General features: G+C 38.7%; 1 protein-coding gene across 1 annotated transcript; it reads right to left on the bottom strand.

Annotated features, from left to right (window-relative positions):
- Positions 1 to 26,533, bottom strand: OPN4 (opsin 4). Its single transcript, XM_010567879.1, is given in 12 exon segments — positions 1 to 192; positions 1,052 to 1,090; positions 1,533 to 1,601; positions 2,137 to 2,289; positions 7,011 to 7,191; positions 8,345 to 8,452; positions 11,725 to 11,889; positions 13,354 to 13,525; positions 15,383 to 15,586; positions 16,746 to 16,879; positions 18,810 to 18,952; positions 26,507 to 26,533. Coding segments are annotated over 12 exon segments (1,587 nt in total).
- Positions 26,534 to 26,751: the final 218 nt, after the last annotated feature.

Here is a 26,751-nt window from a genome sequence, read left to right on the forward strand (position 1 = left end):
TCAGCTGTTGGACTTTTTGTTCTGCTTGTGGCTGTTGATCTTGGGGTGCAGGAAACCAGAGTTGTATCCAGAAGGCAGCTCTACTCCTTGGAAATTGCTGTATGTTATTGTAATGCTGGGTGTCTGGGCTGCAGATGGTCTGTGGTGAGACTCTCCTTTTCTTTGTCCAATACCATTCAGGCTGTCACCTCTCTGAAGGATGCAAGGATTTAAAAGAAATGGAAAACACAAACATCTACAAGGAGATCAGGTTGCATCATCTATGAAAAAGTGGCATATATTTAGATAAGCACTTTGCCGATCCCCACGACTAACTCAAAACCAAACTTAAAGAATTGAGGAAAAAGTAGATCTGAGCATTTTTTTAATATTTTGTGAATAACTTAGAGAAAAAAACTGTTAAACATGTTAATGTACTTAAAGCACAGACTTTGCATTTGCTACTTAAGAGCTGGTTTACTTTGATGAAAGACCAGGCTGATGACAGCACATTCAACTATGAACAAAAGTGCTGTGAATATGCTCAAGCAGTCTATGAATTCAATCAAGTAAGGAGTCCCTCCATAAAGAGAGACTGTTTAAGTTCATTGGGGCAAGAGGTGATGCAAAATGTAGCGGTAACAGCATGGATAGTTTGAAGGGCGAAGCAAACTAGAAAATGAAGTGAAAACAGGAATTGAGGGAAAGATTAATTAGCATTTTTTGACAATAGCAATGTTAGCTGTCACTTGCACAAGACCAAAAAATGAGAGTGTTGGGATGAGGCTAGCAATAGCTCGTAAGGATCACTGCTAACAATACAGAGATAATTTAAGATGTTTATATTACATTGGGGTTAATACTGCAAAGATAAAACTGGCTTGTTTTCAACTGTCAACTCTTTTCTCTTATTTCCCTGTCTGTCAAGAATTAAGGCAAGCTGACTCACTTGTGGCAGATGTAAAAAAAAAAAAAAAATCAGTATGCTGTAGCTTTGTTACATAGAAGAAGAAATAGACACTAAGCACAACATCTTACTGAATAGGTGATATGGCATGTTTCAAAAACTTACCTTGATTTCCTTCAAGTTGCATTTTTTGTATGTTTGCTGCTACCCAAAACAGAGAACGTTAAATAGTTAACAATGTCACTTTGTACAGCAGTACTTGCCACAAGACTATGGCTGTCTCAGAGGTACGGCCATCACAATGGCTATCTTAGGTTACTGTGCATATTATTCCTATAAAGATGGCACAAAATTAATGCTTCCATGCTCCACCAAGGAAATCACAAACCTAATCAGGTGACCTACTGAATTCAAGAAAATATTCAAGTTCCTTGAAGAAGTTGGACTTAAGGAGAACTCTGTAGTACATGTGTTCTGCTTAGTTTCAGCAATGCTCTACCATTTGTGGACATGTTTTCTATATTCTGCTGAGAGTATCATTTTACTTAAAATTAACTTCATTTGTACTCAGAGACTGGGATTGTCATTAGTTTTTGTTCCCATGGTTAGTTAGACCCATGCCTAATATTAAAATAATAATTCTTACAGTAGGTGTAGCAGTGTACTGTGTGACATTCAGTTCCACCATGGATATGTCATCAGCATCTACAGCTGTCTGAAAAATGAACACAGATAAGAAAGATATAAATGACATATAGGTATGTCACAATATTTCACATACGTGAAATGCAAAGTATAGGAAAAAGAAAAAAAAGGGGACACCAGAGGACTGACTGAAAAGTAGTGATATCCTAAAAATAGCCTTGGTTTTTACCTCTCACCATATGGGTTCATTTGATAACAAATGGTGAGTCAACAGAAAGATTGACCAAGTAATTTGGTCAGTGAAATACAAATATTACTGAACATACATGTAAAACCAAACACAAGACAACATACCATTCAGATGCTAAGTTCACTAAAACAGCACCATTACTTGTCAGAAATGCAACAAAGACACCTGAATAGTGAACCAGGGTGGAAATAAAAAGCTGATGACCTTTTACAGCCTCTAAGTCATTACTCATTGTGTTAACTCATAGGTTATCCCCATCCTCTTGGCAGAAACCTTCATGATTAGTTATGGTAAAATGTGCAGATTTGTTAACCTACCAGTTGTCAGAGAATTAAGATATTACACAGTCTATTACCTTCTCACAAATCCCAGAATAATGGCTCTTCAGTTTAGGTTTGACTGTTATGTCACTAGTTTGAGTTGTGTCTTTACACAGTTCTTAGGAAATCTGTCTGCTAGCAAGTCTGGAGAACATACTGGGGGTATCAGTTTCTGTGTCAGTACAGCCCTAAAATGAATACAGCAGAAACAATCACTCTAGGTTCCGTAGAATTCTATCCAGTTTGCCCCATAAGAATCAGTTTTACCTAGACAGAAATTGTACAAGAGACAGACATTGTATAAAAGACATTTCACAAAAGTTATGCCATGTATGACTTTATAAAAGCTCTGCTTAGAGGTACAAACAAAACTATCAAGTCTGTTGAGTCTAAAATCATGGAATCATAGAATCATTTAGGTTGGAAAAGACCTTCAAGATCGTTGAGTCCAACCAACAACCATGCCCACTGAACCATGTCCTGAAGTGCCTTGTCTACGCACTTTTTGAATACCTCCAGGGATGGTGACTCAACCACTTCCCTGGGCAGCCTGTTCCAATACCTGACGACCCTTTCAGTAAAAAAATTTTTCCTAATATCCAACCTAAACCTCCCCTGCCTCAACTTGAGGCCATTTCCTCTCGTCCTCTCTCCAGCCACCTGACAGAAGAGACCAGCACCCACCTCACTACAACCCCCTTCAGGTAGTTGTAGAGAGCGATAAGGTCTCCCCTCAGCCTCCTCTCCTCCAGACTAAACAACCCCAGTTCCTTCAGCTGCTCCTCTTAAGACTTGTGCTCCAGGCCCCTCACCAACTTGGTTGCCCTTCTCTGGACACGCTCCAGCACCTCCATGTCTTTCCTGTAGTGAGGGGCCCAAAACTGAACACAGGACTCGAGGTGCGGCCTCACCAGTGCCCAGTACAGGGGGACGATCACCTCCCTGCTCCTGCTGGCCACGCTATTTCTGATACAGGCCAGGATGCCGTTGGCCTCCTTGGCCACCTGGGCCCACTGCTGGCTCATATTCAGCTGCTGTCAACCAGCACCCCCAGGTCTTTCTCTGCCGGGCAGCTTTCCAGCCACTCTTCCCCAAGCCTGTAGCGCTGCACAGGGTTGCCATGACTGAAGTGCAGGACCCGGCACTTGGCCTTGTTGAGCTTCATACAATTGGCCTCAGCCCATCGATCCAGCCTGTCCACATCTCTCTGTAGAGCCTCCCTACCCTCAAGCAGATCGACCCTCCCTCCCAACTTGGTGTCGTCTGTGAACTTGCGGAGGGTGCACTCGATCCTCTCATCCAGATCGTTGATAAAGGTATTAAACAGAACCAGCCCCAATACTGAGCCCTGGGGAACACCACTTGTGACTGGCTGCCAACTGGATTTAACTCCATTCACCACAACCCTTTGGGCTTGTCCATCCAGCCAGTAATTCAGCTTCCTTTTTTTATTTTTGTTTTTTCTTTTCTCCACAGGATGTACTGCAAAATTTCAGACAAAATAGCGTTTCATTATAGTCTGTTGTTGAAACTTCTGTGATGCACCTTGTAGTTCTGAGGAGACAATGTTTCCCTAGTAATACCCAATTAGGAAGCACAGGTGTTTGGAGGAATTTGGGCCAAAGTTTCCAAAGTGGCTTGGGTGAAAGCAGCAATAAATAGAAGGAAATGTCTGGGGACTGCAGAATCGGTGATTTAGAAATATCTTGTTTCATGAAGGCTCCCTGATTTTATAAATTTTGTTCCAATTAATAGGAAAACAAAAAAATAAAAAGACAAAAAACCCCAACCCACCAGAACTTCCTAGAAGTAAAAAATTCTGTTCCTTTTCCTCACTTTGCCATCCTTTTCACTACAATGATGAAGAATCACAGAATTCCATAGATCGTAATAAAACAATGAAACTGCTAATGGGGTTGATGAGCAGCTTGCGGCAAACCAGCCTATTTTCTGCTTGACAGTGTACCTTGCCTTAAAATGAGGGAACATAACTGCAATATACTTCCTTAATTTTTTTCATGCAGTAGGGGTTTTTCATAAGCAATCTACGTGCTTTGGATGTAGCTGCCATCAGATGAGAATATATAATTGCTTGAAAATACTCAAAGCAACTGTTGATATTTTCAATATTTGATACTTTCAATTATTGATACTTTGATAAACTTTCCTCAGGGAAGAAAATAAAGAGGTTGTCCTGGTTTTAGCTGGGATAGAGTTAACTGTCTTCCTAGTAGCTGGTACAGTGCTATGTTTTGAGTTCAGTATGAGAAGAATGTTGATAACACTGATGTTTTCAGTTGTTGCTCAGTGGTGTTTAGTCTAAAGTCCAGGATTTTTCAGCTTCTCATGCCCAGCCAGCGAGAAAGCTGAAGGGGCACAAGAAGCTGGCACAGCATACAGCCAGGGCAGCTGACCCAAACTGGCCAATGGTGTATTCCATACCATGGGACGCCACATCTAGTGTAGGAACTGGGAAGTGGGGGCGGGGAATCGCGGCTCGGGGACTGGCTGGGTGTCGGTCGGTGGGTGGTGAGCAGTTGCCCTGCACATCATTTGTACATTCCAATCCTTTTATTACTACTGTTGGCATTTTATTAGTGTTATCATTATCATTATTAGTTTCTTCTTTTCTGTTCTATTAAACCGTTCTTATCTCAACCCAGGAGTTTTACTTCTTTTCCTGATTTTCTCCCCCATCCCACTGGGTGTGGGGGGGCAGTGAGTGAGCGGCTGTGTGGTGCTTAGTTGCTGGCTGGGGTTAAACCATGACAGAGGTGTAGAAAAACATGAACTTTGATGGAACTGGAAAAATTGGCCTGATAGGTCTGTTACTATTAAGAAAGAATCTCAACTGGTGATGCTATACCAGAATTTTAATACATAGCAGATTGATTGCTCTAAGGAGGATCAGGATCATTGTTTCTGTGGGGAAGGATAAGGGGAACACAGAAGAAGGGGGGGGAGGAAGTAATTTAATTTGGAACAGTGACAATCAAGCTTGTATTTTCAGAAGCAGCTTTCTAACTATTGGGGAAGCAATGATTAAAATGAGTCTACAGAGTGAATTTTCTCCAGACTGAAATGTCTCCATGGAAGATTTTTTAGAAGAGCTTAACAGAATATCCAGGAGGACAATCTAAACATATGTTTTCCTGCTGAAACACAAGAGGTTGGGCTAGGCTATTTTCTTGATCCCAACATTTTAAAAAATGTGTACTGTGCTTCCCATTCCATGTATAGAGTGTATTAGCACTTATAGTCCGATTTGGTTGAATTTTAAAATAGAAGCAACTTTATTTTCTGAGCACCTGTTCTGGAGCTTGGCTCCTTTTCATTGCAAAGAACTACTGGAAGTTGTTTCTTTAGGATTTTCCAAGGTGCAGAACATCTTTGCATCCACAGGAGTACAAAAGAATTGCATAAAGATAATTTATCAGCTTACAGTTTGTTGACCAGCCTTGACATAAAATACATAGCAGCATATGTACTGCCTTTTTGCATTGTGAGTGTATGTCTAGAAATCTTACAGCTTAATTGAGACACATATGCTGCAAAAACCCACAAAATAATCAGCACGCATTGAAGAAATTTTGTTTTAAACTAGAGCTCTTTTTCTGCTCTGTGCTTCAGCTAAACTGATATTACTTACTAATAAAAAAGAGTATTGTATGGTCAAATCAAATAGTTAAGGAAAACACATATTCTTGTCAGAAAATCTTGACTCCATTATTGTTCTGAACAAGATCCAGACTTATTCAAGACTTATAGAAAATCCCAGACTGAAGCATGCCAATTGCTTGGAATTTTTTACTTTGGGTAATTTTCATTCTCAATTCCACTGTTTTACTTCGAGTATTAAGAGCTGCTTTCCTCAGCAAAAAGAATTGTTGATTTGTTTGTGTGGTTCCCCTTCCGCAGCAGTGGTAGTAGTACAAGAACACACAGTGTTACTGAAGGAGTCTGTTGTTTTTTGAAGAATCAGGATTCACAATCTAAAAGATGTAATATAAAAAACCAGTTTTAAAACCTTCCACCTGAGTGGTAGCTACTAGCCAGAAGAATTTCGTTTTGATTGGACCTAGAAGTCAAAAGAATATAGAGTGCAAAGAAATTGAAATGTCACTGTTAAAACCAACTTTCAGAATTCAGCACTTGGCTGGATCAGGTACAATTACTACCTTGACTATGAAAATAATCACCAAGGAAATTATGGCTTTTCATATATTGGAAATTTCATTTAAAACAATTGCAATGAACTAACTAATGTACTTAGTTACTTAGTAATGTAACTTTGGATTGCAAGAGAAAGCCTAGGATGCCAAATATTTGCCTTGTTTTCAGCTGCTGTGCAAAACATTTGCTTTTGCTTAGACTGGCAGCAGCAAGCTGTTAAGGACTTCTGTGAGAATTATTCTGTAATGGATTTACTGATTTGACTAAATCTAATGATTAATACGTTTCCAAATACATCCCACTTCACTTTCACAAAGTGTTATCTGTTTCATTACAACCTTGCTTTCACTAGAGAACTTATTTAGTGACTAGCAGTTCCTTTTTTGTGTGTGTCCAGACTCCAAATCTGTGGTCAGAGAAGTACATCCTAGAAGTATGATCATACTTTCAAGGGTGCTCTGACTCTGAGCTTCCCTTAATTTCTAAAATGCCTGTTGTTCCATCTTTCCACTCTTCCTTCAGTGTCACCAACCATCAAGAATACAAAGATCTACATTCTGCTTTTACACTTCAGCCTTCCGTCTTTTTATTTCACTTTGTCCCTCTGCTTTCTCTGGAGCTCTTGTAATAAGCACCATAATGCATTTCATCTAAAGAATCTACCACTTTGAAGGACTCTATATGAAAATAAATAAGTTTGCAATTAAAAATGGTGTACAGGAAGTGTCTCCCTTACTGATTCACTGTCAGAGAAAGAAGACAGTTGCCTTTTTTCTTTCTGCAGCCCACTTATCTCAGAAGACTGGCTGGTTACCGTCGCTCGTCTGGAGGAGGGATAACTGCTGAAAGACCGTGAGTCTTTAGGAGAGACTCTCAGCAGGGATCCAAGGCAAGGAACGTATGTTGCAATGGCTGTTCTAATGGATGAGAGGTAGAACCAGTCAGATTTTTTCTGTTAGCACAAAAATTCAGTCATCATAAACAATGCATTTATTCAGAGAGATGAACTAATGCTGCATGGACTGGAAAATTACTGGGTACAAAGAGAGTTTTCCAGATATCCAATATCTCGTATACAATCACCCTGCGAGATCACTTATTTACAGTGTTCTGCAGAACTCAAATTTATTGCTTGGCAGGGATAAGGGCATTAAAATATAACTCTTTGAACTGAAGGGAGCTATTAAAATGATGTTTTATCTGCTTTCAGCTTAATCAGGGCAAAAATAAAATTCTGTCCCTTTAAACTGAACCTCACAGAAGTACCACATAATGAATTATTTTAATCTTCCCCTAAGCAGCTATTGTAGCTTCCTCTTACACATCTGTTTGCTGGCTATCTGTAGAGTTGTACAAAATGTGCAGTTATATTACAGTATTTCTTTCCTTGTATGCAGCGTAAGGAAACTCTTTTGCCTTGCTTTACTCTTCCTCCCAGCCTTCCCCACTTAGATGATCATGCCCACCTCTTCTCTGTCCAGTTCCCCAGTAGGTCTTTGTAAGGGGTGAAACAACAGCATATATATGGCTTTGCTGCTGTCTGTCAGATCTCACAGCCTGCATCTGAACTTGATATGGTAATGACCCTAGATGTTACAACTCAGAAGAAATACTATCTGAAATATGAAAGCTTGAAGAAGTGTGGGGAGGATGCACAAAATAGGGAAGAGGTGGATTGACTCACTGTATTACATCTCTCACTGGGCTGGTTAATTTAACAAATTGCTGTTTGCAACACTGACAAATGTCTGCATCTCTTGTGAAGATACTTAAAAAATTTATGGTGCTTTCCTTTGAGGTGGGAAGGTCTCTGTCTTTTATCATGTAATCTGTAAGTACAGATCAGTATCCATAAACATCTCTAACTCCTATCTGCATAGTAATTTGTTCCAAGTACAAATTCCACTGACACATATATGGTATTGAGAAGTTTTCTTGGGGAGGGCAAGGCTGTCTTGCAGACGTTAAATGAGCAGGTGAAGCAGAGTTCAGGTACTAGTCCTGAATGTGACTAAGTTACTGTCTGATTTTCTTTGCTATAGTAAACATAGCTTATAAGAGTGAACTTACCTGTATTTGGGGTGAGTGATGGCATAAATGATGGGGTTATGGATGACAGACGCTTTGGCAATCACAGCTGGTATGGAGTTCATGAAGGGTGTTAGGACCTGGGAATACCTAGAGAAATACAAATGCATTATATATTTATTACTGAGTTCTATGTAGTCTATGGAGTTAAAAACACTGACAAGACAATGCTTTATTAGTGCTCCAGAGAGAGTAAAAGGGGGAGTTCTGTACCCAAACAGTGAGAGAACAAATTTTACATCCTTTGCCTGTAAAGATCAATACCAGCCTAATTGCATTTCTGAGAAACATGATTTTCTTGGGGCTTCTTTTGCAGCACTTCACTACTATGACTCAGGATGGTGGTTGCTAGCGTGTTGTTTACCCTAGAGACAAAGTCAGCCTTCAATAAGTGAATGTGCATTCATCAGAGTATCTATCTGTTCCAAACTCAGCAGATACACTTGCTGAGTAATATGTCACAAAATGGATGTGCAAATGAGCCATTATAGGGAAGGATAACTAATAAATCTATTTTCCTATTCAAACTTCATCAAACTATTTTTTGCCTGATCTGAACTAAAGAGTAAAGGGAAAGTATTTTCAGGTGTCATGTGTTATGCTCATGTGTTACTGACCATGCATATATGTGGGTGATGTGACTTTAAAGGGCAAAAGAATTATGATTGATGTCTATCTGCCATGCTGCTATCAGCCAGTTAATTTTTCAAGATAGCTTGAAGTAGCGCATAAGGTCTTGGTCAGAAGAAAGTCAATAGAACAGCTCAGACCAAAATAACAATAACATTTCATAGGCAGTTTCTACCAGGCAGATTCTCCATAGACCTGCTTAGAGGCTATGAAGACCTCTTCCTGCATTGGTAGAAAGAGTTCTAAGTGAAATGGCCCAGTAAGTCAGTCTTTCCTCCCAAGGATAACATCCTTTCTTTATCACTGCTCTTCTTCCTGAGAAGACAGTCTAAGCTCCATCTTTCAATTAGTTATGTATTCCTGTAATATTACGGGAGAAAACAGGTTTTCCTCTCAATCCTCTCTCAGAAGAAGGTCTCATATGAGTGCTGCACACAAACAACAAAGATTGCATAAGTAGGTGGCAGCTCATCTTCACGATGAAATTTTTCATCATACTATGGGAATATTTATGCTCTGTGATAAGGTGGAAATGGTTTGCCAATGATAATACAGGAATCATTTTGTCAGCTGCCTGAATGTTGAGATGCCATTTCACCTCTAATTTAAAGCTTTTCTCTGAAAAGAGACAATTTTTAACATGGTTTCTCCTGATCATACTTTTAAAGCATTGGTTAGAGGTGTAATTCTTTACAGATTCTGGAGAACACACAACAGTATGACCTTGCTGGAATGGAGTTTTTGACTCTGAGATGAGAGAGATAGTGCTTTGGTAAGACTAATGGAGAGTTCAGCTAACAGAAACCAACAGTGACAAAGGCTTTTGTTTAAGCTAACCATTCCCAGAAAATACAACCTGTAGACCAACAATATTAGCGAGCCTGGCTGTGACCTCGTTCAGTATTCCCCATCCAAAATATTTTCTAAAGGAATTAAGGTTCTTCCTTCATTTGTGTGTGTTGTTACTCTGTCAGATGAGTTGTCTTTAGTCCAAGACTATAGCCACAGACTCCCTGTCTGCCTCCCATATGTGGCATGCAGTGATTTTATCTGAGTTTGTTGTAATAAAAGTCCACAGAAGGCCTCCAGGCTTGGTCTATTAATCTCTGAAAAATCCCAGAAGGATTGCCTAAAAGGCATAGTTTAGAAATGGAAAAAAAAGCTGAATGAAGCTGTGTTGCTCACCAGATGTCTTTGTGAGCAAAATTTGCAGATGCTCATTTGTCACATACTGTAGAGTTATAAAAGTGTACATTTGTTCAGATTTTTGTCAGTGTGAGACACGGGCTAGAAGTCAAGTTCAGCAGGCACTTGATCATCCTAAGATAGGTGCTGAGTTATACGGGACAGCCTGACGGTTCTACATAGCTAAAATGGTTAGCTTAAAGCATCTCCTAATTTTTGTTTTGAGGTATCTTAGACCAAGTAGTGCTGCAACGTAGGTGTGCTGCATTTCTTCGTCTTCTTGCTCTTCCTCTGTCTCTAGCTGGTCATATATCTCCAGTGGTGGGTGCCCAGCACCTAAGTCGCCCTGTGATAGGAAATGGGACACTGGGACGCATCCTAAGGATTCATGTTTCTGAGTGAGGAGTGTGTTTACCTTCATGGAGGAAATGTTTGCTGCTGCTTGGAATTGCCCCTCTGGATACAAAGGGAGAGAATCCTCTTCTCCTAGCATTTTTTCTTCTTCAGTGTAAAATTTGAGAAATGCTATGTTTAGGAAGCTGCCTTCCTAAGCTATGTTTGAGAAGCTGCCCTGCAGTGGCCTCTTCCATAAGTGTGTAACAAAAATCACCCCTGCCTCCCAAAATGCTCCATCATAAGTAAATTTATCCTGTTTGTCAATTCCAGGAAAACCTACTTTTTATTTCTGACTTGAAAAATACAAATAGAAGTATTTTGTACTGTCATAGGAGTCTTCCACTTGAGCATTTGCAGCTGACAAGGCTTTCTAAAGCAGATAGTCACACCCATTTTACAAAGGCTAAACTGAAGCACAGGCAAATTCACATGTTAACATGGGAGAAATATCTACATAGAGCCAAGGCATCTGAACTCCCAATCTGTTACTTACTCCTGGATTGTATCCACTATAGTCTGGTGTCAAGCTATGTACAGATACTGTATTAATAGTATCATGCTTTTGTTGAAATTACTGTATGCTGACAATTAAATAGATTAAGAACATGCTTAGATGATTTATATGTACGATCCAGCATCAAAAAGCTCCCCAATGCAAGTACGTATGCTTATACATGTAAAGAATTTCAGCAGCTTGATGTAACACAAGAAAATGAATAGACTTTTGTAAGTAAAAGAAGTGGAGAAAGGAAAGAGAATCAGCCCCTGGGTGGATCTTTGGGGCCCCTTATTTAGCATTTTGGTGCTAAATGAAGTTCAGATAGTTCAAATATCCTAGCATAGAGAATCTGCATTCAGAAATCACCAGCACAGTAATGTTATATTGCCAGTAATAACCTTGCTGGTTTCTTTTTTTTCTTTTTCTTTTTTTTCCTTTTTTTTTCCCTAACTTTTTTTTTTTTAAGTCAAACAAAGAAAAAATCACAGTCAGCATGTGCCTCATTTGTTAAAAGTCACTCCTTAATATGTGAATGTTTTGGATGCAATTCAGGCATTACATTTGACAAGTAGCTTTGACTTTCATCTGTCTTTTACAATTTCACACCTTTTGCTTTCACTGAAAATTCCTTTGCTGATACATTCATAATTACCCAGCAAAAGCTACCAGAGCAACAACAGAGTATGGTGACCAGGAAATGACATAAAGCAAGATGACAATCAGTGCAATTTTGGCCATCTTCCACTCATTTTTCATCCTCTGATACTGTTTCTGGAACTCTTTATTTCCATGTTTGCATCCAAATGTCTGAACAGACCTAGGGGAAATAAGCATAGAACAGCAAAAAAAGGAGGTAGGGAATTGAACAAATAGCTTCATAAAATGGGGCAACAATTACTCTTATGCTAGTTTATGCTGAAAGTCATGTATTTTTAGTGTGTGTTAATGTATGTATGTAATTGGTCCTTCACAATTCAATGCACTTTTGTTGCACTAATCAATGGTAAAATTCACGTCTGCTTCGGTGAAGAAAACAGTCATGTGCCAGAAGAATTTCAACATAAATCAGGTATTGAAGCCAATTGAACAATGCTATATTAAATATAGTTAGAGAAGTTGTTGCTTCCCTAGGTCCGATTTTGCTACCTGTCCTGCTTTCAGCTGGGATAGAGTTAATTACCTTCCTAGTAACTGGTACAGTGTGTTTTGGATGTAGTGTGAGAATAATGTTGATAACACACTGATGTTTTAGCTGTTGCTAAGTAGCGCTTATCCTAAGTGAAGGATTGTTCAGTTTCCCATACTGTGCCAGCGAGGAGGTGTACAAGAAGCTGGGAGGCAGCATGGCCAGGACAGCTGACCCGAACTAGCCAAAGGGATATTCCGTACCATAGAACGTCATGCTCAGTATATAAACTGAGGCGAGCTGCCTGGGAGGGGCAAATCGCTGCTCGGGTGTTGGTCAGTGGGTGGTGAGCAATTGCATTGTGCATCACTTGTCTTTTCTTGGGTCTAATTTCTCTCTTTTTGTTATATTCTTTTTAATTACAATTATTATAATCATTATTATATTTGTATTTTATTGATATTTTTATATTTTATTTCTTTTATATTTTAGTTATTAAACTGTTCTTATCTCAACCCATGATTTTTACTTTTTTTTCCTAATTCTCCTCCCCATCCCACTGGGAGGGGGGAGAAGTGAGCAAGTGGCTCACTCTCACTCTGTACTTCTGAGCTGTGTGACTAGATATGCTGGTATCTACAGGACAGATATCTAGAGATTACAAATGTAGTGGCAGACATTGGCCTTTCCATTTACAACAATAGTTTTTGTTTCAGAGACCTGTGATTAAATGTTTTGCCTCTTTTTCACCCTTTTTCAAACACAGAATTTGTAGTTCAATTCTATTTATTTTTCTATGGAATAGTTGTTGATACACTGTTATTAGCTGTCTCTGATGTCCCTTTAGTATTTCTTTTGGATGGTTAATTTCTGTAGTCCTTTCTCATCCTTCAGATTTCTATTGCTGCTACCCATACCCTTTGCCACATCATTAGACAATATACTGAACAGCTCTGGCTTAAATTCAGGAATGGTCCTTCTAAGGATCATACTTCTTACCATGTTGACTATTGACAGAATTCTTGTTTGGTTTCCCGTCTCAGTCGTGCATACAAATTAAAAGTGAAAAAATTCCCTATTTTCTTCTGTTTGTTTTAAGAAAATAAGCAGTCACTTAAACAGAAGGGTAAAAACTTAAGACTGTTGGCTACTTACTTGTTGGCCTTCTTGATAGCCTCAAATATAAAGACATAGCTGTATATGATAGCAATCAAAGGAATGAAGAAGACGAAGCAGAAAAGCAGCATTGTGTAGGCACGGACTGATGGTGTGAAAGTCATGTAGTCCCAGGAACAAGAAGTCAGCAGACCCTCGGGAACATAAGCACCTAGAAAGAAAGATGGGAGAAGGCATAAACCATGAAATGATTCTTATTCTGAGTGCAGAAGTTAGAGAAAGATACTCAGAATAACATGGGATGTAGTCCTATTCTCTTAAAGGGAAAAAGAGTTTAAAAGGATACATGATTCTTCACTTAAAGCACCTCTTTTCATTTTCTTTTACTCTGTTGCCCTATTGTATTTATGTTTAGCAGTCTAAGGCTTCAGATCAGAAAACCAAATAATTTCGTTTCAGTTCTTGAATATTGTTTAAAGCTCAGCATAGTCAAAGGGCATCTTTCCAAATACTTCGGTGGGTCTTGGATCAGACCTGTATTGTTTTTAAATGTCTCCATTTCTTGTCAAATTGCTGTCTTCCCAAGGAGTGAAATGAAACTGATTGCTATAGCTACCACTTTTTTAAGCTTGTGCAGATAAGGGAAATTTACTGTGCAAAGGAGAAAGATTTATTGTGCAGATCAAATTAATTTTGTTGTGAAGTTGAGTACAAGTAAAAAAAAATAGTACATACATAATATTCTGCCTGAAATAAAATATAATCTTCTTAAAGGAACTGTGTCAAACTGTTAAGTAAAGAAATTGTCTACAGCAATGTCTTTTTACCTTTGCATTTTAATTTTCACTGTTTACAGTGATATTTTCTGTTGAACTCTTAAAAATATTGCACCAGATGTGCTCAGATGTATCTAATTACCATATGAGAGTTAGTACTGTGGGTACTATTAGAATCTAATTACAAGATAACAACACCCTTCAAGGAATTATTCCACCTTTTCCAGTTAAGAATCTAGAATCTAAGACTATATTGTCATTTTGTTGTTCTAACAGCTTCTCATTCAACTAAAGGCTGCTTCTCCCAGTATTGCAGTTTGCCTGCTTAAACATGCTTCATGTTTATGGAGGACCAGAATGACAATAACAAGACAATAACAAAAATCTGCTGAAATTCTACTCAGTAACTGAGTTGGTTGCAGCATCCTTTGGGAAAATCAAACCTTGTTATGTTCTTACCTCAGCTGAGCTGACATTCTGGAATTAGAGAGCACAGTAATGGGCTGGGTTTTGAATGATGAGTTCATTGTAACTTACTGACTGAAACTGGTGACTCATAGGAAACTAATGGTAGTGAGGCGGATTCAAATGAGGAAGAATAACAGAAACTCTTTTTGTTACAAGTTGCAAGGATCAAGATGCTGTATGTGTGTTCCAATTTCCAGGCGTAAAATTCACATTTACAAAAGCAAATTAGTTAGTTATTACTAAATGCCATTGTTATTGGAAGCCTTAGTGAAGATACTGATGGCTGAATGGAGAATGTGACCAACACCTAGTACAACTTGCCCATCTAGAACACAGTCAAGACTTACTGAAGATGTACTTGCACAAAATACTCAGACTGTATTCCTCTTTTATGTGAATAAAGAAATTTAGATTGACGCTACTATCTTACACAGCACCTTGGGGAGGAAAAAGTCATCAGAAAAACCACAAATACATTTATTTCACTTTTATATTGTTGAATTTGGTTCAACAGAAGTAGGTATGGGGTAATAGGCAGGTGCATCCTTCATATTTTGGCTTTGATTTTATCTACTGTTATTTATTCAGTAAGTAACAACTTTAAGGAAAAGTGCCAGTGTCATATAATATACTGTAATACACACTGGATTTTTTTTCTTTTGATTAGAGATCTTCAGTTTCAATACGTATTTTATCAGTTTTCTTCAAATTCATTTATTCAAGCCTATCATGCAACCCCATCAGTTCAACCCTGTTCTATACCTCTAAGTGGTCTTTAATCCAATGCTATGAGGGGAAAAAAACTTTTATTCTCTTTCACTTACTCCATCCAAAGAAGGGCGGGAGGCTCCAAGCCAAAGAGTACAGCCAGACTCCTACCAGGATTATTAGGGCCTTCTTCTTAGATGTCACTCCAACAGAAGCCAGAGGTTTTGTGATGACAAAATATCTGTCCAAGGCAATCACCATCAAAGTGATCATAGACGTAATGCCAAACAGAGCTCCGCAGAAGGCATACAGCTCACAGCCTTTCAATGAAGATGACAGAAGTAGCAGTGAAATTAATCTACCCATGCTAATTAATTTCTGGGAGAGTTCATGTCTGTGTTTCTTGTGAACTAATGTCTTCTGGAATTTGTAAAGCAATGGAACTTCAGTTTTCCTGCAGTTGTAATGCTATTTCAAAGCTGCTGTCTGTCTTGCTAATTACATTATCCATGGAGATAAACTTCAAAGATTTTGTTTGCTTGAATTGCTGGAGACAGTGATACTTAGCGTATTTTCACTCATTGATTTCTGGTGTTTCTAGTGGGATCATTTCAGCAGTCCATTAATATCTTGTTTAACTCCATTTTTAGTGCAGTTCCTGTAGAAACAGCTGTTTTTCTTAACAATGGGTTATAGCTACTTTGCTATCACGGAACCATTTGTATCTCAAGGGCAGCGTAACTGAAGTAAATATGCAGACTATGAATATATTACTGAGTTATTTTCATTATTCAAACAACCTAATGATTTAAAGCAGGGGTTTGCTTTGTTTTTATTTTAACATGTATGCAATTGAACATTTCATGGAACTAAAACTGTGCTTTTAGTCATCAGAGACGAAAAAGCAACATTAGTTCTCTGACCTTCCTCTCTGTCAATACCTGTTCAAGAGGCAAAGACTAGCCTTCCTTTTACTAAATTATATAGGACGAATGAAAGCACCTTCATTCCACATTTTCTTACTGTACAGGAAGCATTCAGTTAATATTTCTGTTGTGAAAACTCACTTTTGCCAGGCCTTCTCACCTCACTTTGCCAGGTGCAAGTCCCAGAGCAGGTTATTTAGAAGAGCTTTTAAGCCGGTCTGTTGAGGGGTGGTACTTCTTTGTCATAAGACTCTGTCAGTAACTAAGTTATGAGATGATTGGGGAAGAATGCTGTCAAAAAGACTAGTCCTGTTCCTTAGGTTGCCAATGTTGCCTTTGTATCTATCTCATGTATGTAGTTTTCCTCTCTGTGGTGGGAATGTATTATTGCACACAGACAAAAATGTTCAAAGGAACATTTGTGTCAACATTGAAACAATGTTGAGAAATGTTCTCAACATGGCAAGTGTACCCCAGGGTAAGGAAATAGTAGATTAACTTCCACTATGGCAAGAACATACTTAGTGATATCTTAGAAAGAATATATACAAACCTTTCTCACCAAAAATCCAGCGTTTGTGGAGGCTGTTGGTGAAAAAAACTGGAGACTGCGTAATGGACATCAGGAAGTCACTAATAGCTAGATTGATGATGAATATGTTGGCTGGAGTCTGAAGGCTCCTACTCCTACAGAGATCAGAAGGAATGTTGCTAAACATTGCTGCACTGTTAATTATGATCTTACTCTTTCCTGTAAGCCTTGGCAGCTTCACAAATACCAAGGCACACTATATAGCAAGCTACAGCAGAGTGCTTCTCATTTCCCTCATGACAGAACATAAGCAATGCTCAGTTTTACACCCTTATAGTCCTGTGCACTTTACAGGATTTGTTTTGATAACCAGCTCAGTGATGGGGATAAATCATATTGTTCTTTCTTTAAATATTCTGACCCACTGCACTGCATGTGCACGATGAACAGGAAATTAAAGTTGATGTACTCTATGGATTTCTGGATCTGCATCATGTTAAACAAGGGGAAGGGAGCGCATTTTCCACTTTTGATAAGATCAACAGTGACTTCCAAACACAGGGATTAAACAAACTCACTATGTACCATATCAATCATTTTGGTTTACATCAATTCTTCTCTATGACACTCATTTCACTGGCCCAGACACTGACTTTAAAGAGAGCAATAGCCAGCCTTCAGTGTATCCTGCCTGTATATATTATTCATAATATTATAGTGATTTAAAGGGTATACATAAAAGCTCAACTGAGAGCTCCTCAGTTTGGGGCTCAGTGTAACTTTTTAGCTCCTTTCTCAAATTTTCAGTCTTAGACACAATTGAAAGATACCAAAATAAATGATGGGTTCTTTGCACTGATCCAGAATCAATCACTGGGACTACTGTCCCCTATCTGTCAGTTTAGGAGCAAGGAGATATTATTAGTAGATGCTTATGAGCTGCTTGTTATTTGTTCAGTAGTCTGCAAAGTTACTGAACATATTTCTGTTTCAGGCAGCTGGCGATCTTACAGTTTGCCATTACTTGAGACTGCTTTGTAGGCATCTGATGTGTTCTCTTGTTGTACTTGTTACTTTGCTATCAGTATCCCTTTCTGTCATCATAACATATTCAAACGAAGACAAGCTGTGTCCTCCAGTGAAACTGCAACTGCCATGACTGGATTTTCTGTATGGGACCAACCAAAGAGCTAAGCTGGCTCATGTACTTCATCCTCATATCTGGTCTGCATGCCAACACCTTTTCTGTTCTTAAGGCCATGTCATCCACATCGAAGAGTTGGTGTCTATTCCAAATGTACACGCTGAAACCTACTGTTCAATGCACCACATAAATATAGGCTCGAGACCCAGACTACTTCTGCCCACACTCCAGTGATTTAAGTTAATACAGACAAATTATCATATAATTGCTATTACTTTGGTTTATTACATTAGTGCCTAAAGACCAATCATGAAGTAGAAGCTCACTGGCCTGGACATTATGCCAATGCTCTGCCCCAGTGTGACAAAGCAGAAACAGGATGAGTAAACAGGAATGGTGAAAATAACACGTTATTGTCAGAGATCCAATTTCCTTCAGATATAAAAGTTGGAATGTGGCCTTAGTTAAAAGGAAACAAGCCAAGTGTTAGAAAATGTGAAAACGAGACATGGCCAGTAAGGAACAGAGTGGGGGAAGGAAACTGAGTAGTAAGCAGCAGGAGAAAGGAAACATCTAAAATAGAGAAGATATGTGGGAGACAGGTGCTAAACATCCCATAATTCCAGTGCAGACACAGTTTAGCCAGTAGAAAAAAATTCACTGGAAGGTTTCTGCTTTGGCTGCTTTTCTGTTGCATGGCATATCTGGGTGATTCTTTGCAATTTTGCTAACAATTTTGCTATGGCTCTGGTTAATGGGAGGAAGTCAGAGGGAAATGGCAGGTTGCCACTTTTTTTCCTACAGCAATGTCTCTTGGTGCATTTTACTATGTCTGCATAGTAGTCTGATGGTATGCCTGCACTGGATTTGCAGAGCACAGCCAAGATACTGTTAAAGTTCATAAATTTGAGTGTTTAAAAAAACATCTAAAAGAAGGATACCTGCAGAAAGCATAGATGACCAGGAAATTACCCAGAGTTCCTGTGATCCCCACTATAAGAATGACTACTCCAATTGTATAATGGGCATGGTCTGGGACATCCACTGTAGGAAAGGCACGAGGAACATCTTGCGCTGTCATCTTCTGTGGAGTAAACAAGAGGTCATAGGTATATTGTCAGACTTTACTGAATAAGCTGGCATGTGCTTCTCTAGAAGAGGAAATGGTCAAGAATACAAAAAGACAGCCAGCAAAAAAAAGTCAGAATAAGCTAATTGCTTTCAAATTACATTTACTGTTGATCATCTTCAGGGGATAAGTATGCCATCAGCAGTGCAAAGGTCAAAGGGAGGTTTATATGTTTACTGTTGATTTAGAATTTTGATGAAGAACAGCAATCTGTTCTCAGAAGAAAGATAAGTATATCAAGGAGAAAGAGAGAGATAGGCAGGGACCTTTTCATTGCATCTGGCATCAAGTAATGCAGTACTTAACAACGAGTAAGTTTTCTGTAGTTTTCATTTCAGGAAAGTTTCTGTACCTGTGAAGTATGATTTCTGTTATCCTCTGATGTCACTGGCTAGACTTCTCTAGCTAAGTAGAAATGATCTTCTAGGGATAAACATACATTTATTCCTTGAGTAGTATGGCTGTTTCATTTCTCCCACTGAATAACACTGAATTGCTAGCTGCCCTCAAGACTTCGTTACCAAATGCCTGGCAGCATTTAACAAGAGTTTTTTGGAAACTAAATTAAGGTTCAGAAAAACTAAACGACAAATCCTTTGTTCCTTATGCCTGCTTTCCATACCAGTGCTGTTTTCACTCTGCACTGTATGAAGGTATTTTGCTCTCTGTGAAGTATGTGATAAAGCACTTGCTGAAAGCATTTGTGTCTTAATCATCTAACAACTCATAGCAAAATTCAGTAGCCAAGTCTGAAGACTACAGCATTTTAAATAATAATTTTAAAACATTTTTTAGTTATGTATCAGGAACCACAAACACATTTTAGGCCAAGTGACCCCAGATTAGTAACAAAGATAACAATAAGGCTGCACCCAGGAAGCAGGATGACCTGATAGAGATTGAAGAGAAGAACAGCTGTCCAAACCGTGTCTGTTCTGCTGCCTTTTGATATAAGGTCAGGCAAGGAGACTTAAACTCACCTCTGTGCAACTGCCACTGTCCTAAACATGTCTTGGCATCAGCTCCAACCAGCTAATGGAGTCATGAAAAATACCGAGCCCCGTCCTCATTCATCTGCATGGACAGATCCTGTCTCTTCTTTGTGACCAGGCTTTTCTCATCAAGGCTGGCACTCTGGAATGGCATGTCATGACTACTGCTTGTAGCTCAAGCCTGGCATTCCTCAGCTACTGAGCTACAAGAATCACACCAGGGCTGAGAAAAGCCCAAGAAATTTTTTTAAATGTTTGTAGCCTGCCTACTGTGAATATTGCCAGCTTGGCTGTGGCCTAGGATCCAGGACAAGGGCATTGCCTGTACCAAGGTCTGTGCCTGTACCAAGGTTAAATAGTGCTATGAGACTGGATATGTTCTTTACAATCACAAGTACTGGCAGGTGGTGGTACAGTTCTCATATGCAGTCATTCCTTCCCAGGAAATGGAAGGTTGCTGGTAGGAAAGGAGGAAAGTGCACAGAGGTAGATATGAAGTTTACCTTTATGCTACAGTTGTGTTAGTAGTTGGCATTCACTGTTAGAGTGCAACTCAGAAATGCCTTTGACAACACCCCAGTTATCAAAGGAAATGGGTATTTTCAGACAACAGAGGCAGACATTACTTCTGAATACATCTGTGAGATTGGACTGAAGTTATTAGAGACAGTGTGTATTTAAAACCAATGTGCCAGCAGCAAGAGGTGAACCCCAGGAGTGTCTGGAATTCTGGAAGAGATTGTCTTTGCTTGTGTGCTGAAGATCTGCCTGCAGCAATCCTCAACAACTAGAGCGCGCTCCCTGGGTTTCTACATTAGCAGCAATGAAATGCTGGACAAATACTCTGATCTTAGAGAGGCAAAATGTAGCTCTGGCTGTTATTGTAATTGGAGCAAAATGTTAAGGTTGATACACTAACTGAATGACAGTATCATGGCATTTATTGTTCAGGTTCCTGCAGCAAAGTGTAAGTTGGCGTCACATCATCAACATCAATAGGCATCTTGCCTAAGTAGAAATTGCTGTGCTTAACACACTGCCAGTAAAATAAAAAAGAAAAAAATCCCATACTAGTAGCAAGTGGAGAGGGAGAGTCTGAGATAAAATTGTTTAAAATAAATGAGATTAGGTGTTCTCTTTGCTTTGGTTTTGTTTGTTTGTTTTTTCTCCTTAGCCTTGTGGCTAGAACAGTTTTTAACTGCTGTTCTACAGAGAGTTAATGATGATTATTAATGGAATGGAGATTTCTGATGTTTTTCCCTGTAGCTATCCATTTAATCAGGACTGGATCAAGGTAACAGAAATGAAGCAACTAAAGGAGCTTGTATTGGCTACAAAGAACAGATTAAAATGGCTTTAATTTGAATTAAATTTGTGGAGGACTAAAGACAAGGAAAAATTTGAAAGACAAATATAAATACACAGAGAAATCACAAGAGAGGAAAGGTTATTTAAGGGACAGTAGAAGACTTTAAAATGACTTATTCAGGAATGAAACAAGTTCAGAGTCAATAAAAATGTCAAGTATGAAAAATAAAGGAATAATATTTATACTGGAGCAGTGGTAGGACATAAATAATACTAAATATATGGTTAAAAAAAAAACGCTCTGTGGCAAAGAGGACTAAATTCACATTTTATTGTGGACTTCCTGTAGGCCTGGGATTTTTATCACAGGGTCCAACTCTGGCTGTTCTCTAAGAGGAAAAAATTAAATTATTAAAAAAAGTAATTTCACTGCTTTTATTGGAAATACAGATCTGATTCAAAGTTTCTTTGAATCAAAGAAAGGTACTGGTTGACCAACAAGGCATTAGATCACGCCTAAGCACTTCAAATTCATCACTAAGTTGCATACATACAACTTCCTTACTAGAAGATGAAAACGCATGCCTGTATCAAGTTCAGCTTTAGATCTTCTATGGGAATTGTACGTCAAAAGAAAGGACAGGGAGAAAAAGATGGTGCTTGAAGAAATCAGGTCAGCAGGATAATCAAGAAATCAGACAATTCCCAAAGCTTTTCTCTATTCAGTTTCTCCAGCAGATTAGCCTTGTTTACTCTCTGTCTTCTGTTGTCACCCCACGGTATGAGTACTTCGTTGGCAGCGGAGAATAAAAATCCCACTGTTGCAATCCCCACTGTAGCAATTCTCCTTTGAGAATACTCTTAACAACTATTTCAATTGCATTGATAATACATAGCATTGTTGCCTTCCATGTTTTTCTGTTCAGCCTTCTTTCTAAAAACACCTCATAATGAAGATAAGAAAAATGAACAGGCAAAACCAGCACTTATTTCTCTTCCAAGTATACGACAACACAGTTTATTTAATGGTTCAAAACATCACCAAATGCACAAAAATCTGAACTGGAAGCTAAGAGGTTGGACATTTTCCAGTAGGTAGACAATGGACTACAGCTTTCTTGAGTCAAGTAAAAGATACTTGCACCTGAGACTCTGGACCACTGGGTGCCAGTACACCCACAGACCAACTGTGCTGTGGGTGGCTTAGATCGGTGTTAATTCTGTAGGAAAGAATTCTTTGGGAAGCACCAACTTCCTGACAGTGAGTCAATATAAATATTGCACATTTCTCAAGCAAGCAAACAAAATGGTCATGGAAGCTGTGGAGGACATCAAGGTAGTAACTGTAACGTAACAAAACTTCTTCACCCTAAGTACTGAGGGTCAGTGGACAATGTATCACTAGCCAAGGACAGCATCTTAGTCAACCTTAAAAGCAGGTTTCATAATATTGTTTGGGTGTATATGAAAACTGGCCTTTTTCTAGAAGTGTGAAAGAATTTGTGTTTTTAACCTCTGATAAGCATGTCATTTATTATCTATTATTTATTTACACTATAGTTTTGCAGAATCGGATTATTTTGGTGCGGCAAGGAACTTGGGAAGTGCCACACTGATTCAGACCAGCATTCCTGACAAAACATTAGCTTGCCTTTAGCCATGACTGGGTGTTTCACAGAGCTGCAAAACACACATAATGAACAGTGATGTAGGAATTTAATTTTCAGTATAGAGGCTTAGCAGTTGGTTTGCACCCTAAAACAGGGTTATTATCCCTTTGAAAAGATAATCTTAGTGGAGGATATTTTTATCCTCCATATATAGGTGTAATCCTTTTCTAAATCCTACTCTGTCATTTGTCTCAATAGAGTCAGTGGCAAGAAGTTATGAAGTTGCTCTATGTTAGCGTATTTCCTTCCAGCAGGTTTAAGTGTGTTCTTGTGGAAACACTCGAATAGAGGGAAACAGCTAGGTTTAATGCAGTCTGCCTTCTTAAAATACTCATTTTTCTCCCTAAAGTAATGGTTGTCTACTGCCTACAACAAAACAGCTAAACCAGAACTGACTGTTATTAGTTATCATTCAGTAAACTTGACAGAGACTTACAAACTTGAGATGCTTTGGGGGATTTTGGACAAAATGAAATGTTTGATAGATAAATATGTCTAAATCTTTGCTGTTCTGGCCTTGTCTGTGGAGGCTGCAGGACAACATGGAGCCTCGTTATTCTATACTTATGGCCTGCTGCCACAGCTGGTTACAAGGGAGGCAGAATTCTTCCTGGAGGGCCAATCTGAGGAGCCAGCCTGCTGCTTCTGGAAGAGAGCAGTGCACAGTCCCTTCTGCTAAAGCTTGGTGCAAGCAGAAAAGGGGTAAAAATGAATCAGCCACAGAGAACATCAGTGTAGCGTAGAACTTGTATTTCACCATGAAGTTTGTCAAGACCCTCCGAGACACTGTTCTAAGAGTTAAAAGGATAAAGGAATTCATTTGCAGTTCAGGACAAAACCACGATTCCTAGGTGATTTTCCCATGTTAGAAGGAAGTCTAGATCAGATATAAAACCCAGGAATATTTGATGCCTGCATCGATTGTGTCTTGGGAATCTGTTTATTATGCACATTTTCCTAAAAAGAAGGTTTTCTAAATAGTTATTTCATAACTGATTAAAAAAAAAAAACCCAAACCAACCAAACCAGCTCACCTCTGAATAACTTCTACTAGAAGACATACTGGTTTTGAAAGTCCACCCCCCACCCATACCATAAGAAAAATATTTGTGTATAAGTGAAAAAAGCACAACATGCAAAGAATACAGTTCAGCTATTATTGGGGGAAAAAATACCTGTTTTCAGAGTAAGAAAAAAATCATATTACTTAATTACTGTTCACGTGGAGATGCTGGTTACTGAAGTCCTACTAAAGCTAACAGTGATGATGGTAGGAGCAAGGCCATGCATGTAAATATTTGTACTGAGTATAAATTATGTTTGATATAGCCCACTGCTCACATTCTTCCAATGGCAAGAGTATAAAGCAAGGTTTAGTTTATACTTATAGGGAAAGAAGAAATCCTTATAAGGTCATTTGGGGATTTGAACATATTTCAATGCTAGTTCTGATTAATTGATTTATTTGTGTGACATCATTGTTTCAAAAGCCAGGAACAGAAAAGACTAGGACAAGGACATTTTTCAGCTACTTCTGCCTGGACATGAGATGGATTGTATCTAATTTCATGTAAAACAAGACAAGGAAAGGGAAATAGGGACTGCGATGTCGTTGCTTTTATGAATTCATCTGGCTTCAAACTGTAGGCGTTGGTTTTGCAGAATGAATGTTTTAATGGAATAGAGCCCAGTTCCAAAACGTTGCAAGTTTTGGCAGTCCCACATTGACTTTGGCAACGTATCAGGTTTCTTTGTTCTTATTTTTCCTTCAAATACAGGTAACAAAGCCGCTTATTTACACAGTATGACTTATACAGCCAATGGTAGTGTTAGGTCTTTTACATGACAACAAATCATATAGTTTAGAAAAACTGTCAGAACAGAAATACTGTAATTTCCTAGGGTTTGTAGGTGCAGTGTTTGTACTGCCTGCCTACGAGAGGCCTCCAACAACTGATAGTACTTACTTTTCTTCACAGTCGCTTGCTCTGATTTCTGAGCTTGCCTCTATAGGCACCTGCTCTCTGATGACAGGCAGCACAAAGAGGAGTGTAATCCCACCTCAATTATGGTTTCAGCAGGGTGGTGCCAACTCCTAAGCTTTCTTTCCAGTAGACAGCAGGGCTTTCTATAGATGGTGTTTGTCCTGTTGAGCAATTTGGATAGCAGATTTTGTATCCTATCTTTTGGATTTAATCTCAACCATAAGCAGCCCATATTGCTTTCAGTCCTGAAACTCTCTTAAGCCAATCTTTGTGTCAAATTAAAATGAAAAAGTTTGAAAATACAGTCACTTGACCTGGGGAGAGGAAATGGACAGCTAATTACCTCTTTCAGCAGAGTAAGGACAAAATCCATTTTTAATTTTCTGACGTAAATCACTCTGTCCCCAGAATCCTTTTCCATTTTGCCACGCGCCCTCCACTCTCCCTTCTCCCTCCCTGCTATGTTCTGCTATCCTCTTTCATATGTTATCCATCTAATTTAGTTTGTAAGCACCTTGGCTCAGGACACTTCTCTGTTTATTTTTCTGTAATACACTGCACACATCCAGGTTTTATTAACAAAATAAATAGACTGCATTTTTACTATGCAAATAATAAAATATTTACTGGCCCTTCATTATAAATTAGGATCAAACTGAAACACCCAATCCAACATCCTATATGCATAAAAGCTTTTGGAGTGTTTGAAACTTGCACATAATTTTTAAGTATCCACTGTGTTATGTGGGCCATGCCAAAATACCTGATACCACCACATCAAGATTTTAACTTGAATTTCAGATTTTAAAAACTTTAAAAATTAGCTTGGGTCATTTTTTTATTCTTTACTTTTAAACAGACTTTTGTATAAACAGCAGGTGAATGAAACTTTGTAGTCCTAATAGTATACTGAGATACACAACCAGGAGGAGGACTTCTGAACTCCTTTGGTTCGGGCTTGTGGGGTGGGATGGAAAATATATTTAGCGAGCCCAAAGAAATTCCATTCTGAAGTGTCATCACAACACATTTTCATCTTCACACTTCTAAGGATATTTTCTTTCTGTTTAGTATTTAACAACTGAGAAAGAGCTTTGATAGAACTTACCTGGGAAAACCTCTTGGGTAACTGCAAATAACAACTCTTTAACATTTACATGAGTGCTTCACTGCACTTACGGACTATTACAGAAAAGACAGGGATTTCCATCTTCAATAATAACAGGAGTGCATTGCGTTTGAACTGCTAAACAGCTGTTTAATGCACAAGAACATGTTGTTTTGATAGTTTGCAACATATTTGGTGTACTTTGCCATTCGACATTCCTCCCTGTCTTCTGCCCATGTAACTGCTGAAAAACACTGCTACTACAGTCCTTTCTGCAGTAAATAAAGGCATAAAAAGAAGATTTTAAAGTTTTAATGATGTTGTTCATTATTGCATTACAGCATTAAATGTGTACATGCACCTTAAATGTCCATTTACAGTTCTATAAATGCCAGCTTTGCCAGCAGAACTACTTGCTACAGCTTTTAGTGACAGAAAACACTTACTGTTGGGGCTCTAAGAGGCAGGTCCATCAGTGTGTAGGCATTGGCTTCTGAGTCATTCCATACATTGAAGGACTCCACAGTTTTGGTGCCGTCGGGATCCTCAGAGGGACAAGAGATCCCCCTTTGAATGGGCTGATTATTCAGGTGAACAAAATCTAAGCAAAAACAAAGAAAGAAAAGCTCACCTCTGAATTTATGTCAGCTGATTTACCTTTTTGTGTGTGTGTGTGTAAAGGAGATTGTTA

The sequence above is a fragment of the Haliaeetus leucocephalus genome, unplaced genomic scaffold, assembly GCF_000737465.1.
Source record: "Haliaeetus leucocephalus isolate CR32 unplaced genomic scaffold, Haliaeetus_leucocephalus-4.0 Scaffold229, whole genome shotgun sequence".
Classification (NCBI taxonomy): domain Eukaryota; kingdom Metazoa; phylum Chordata; class Aves; order Accipitriformes; family Accipitridae; genus Haliaeetus; species Haliaeetus leucocephalus.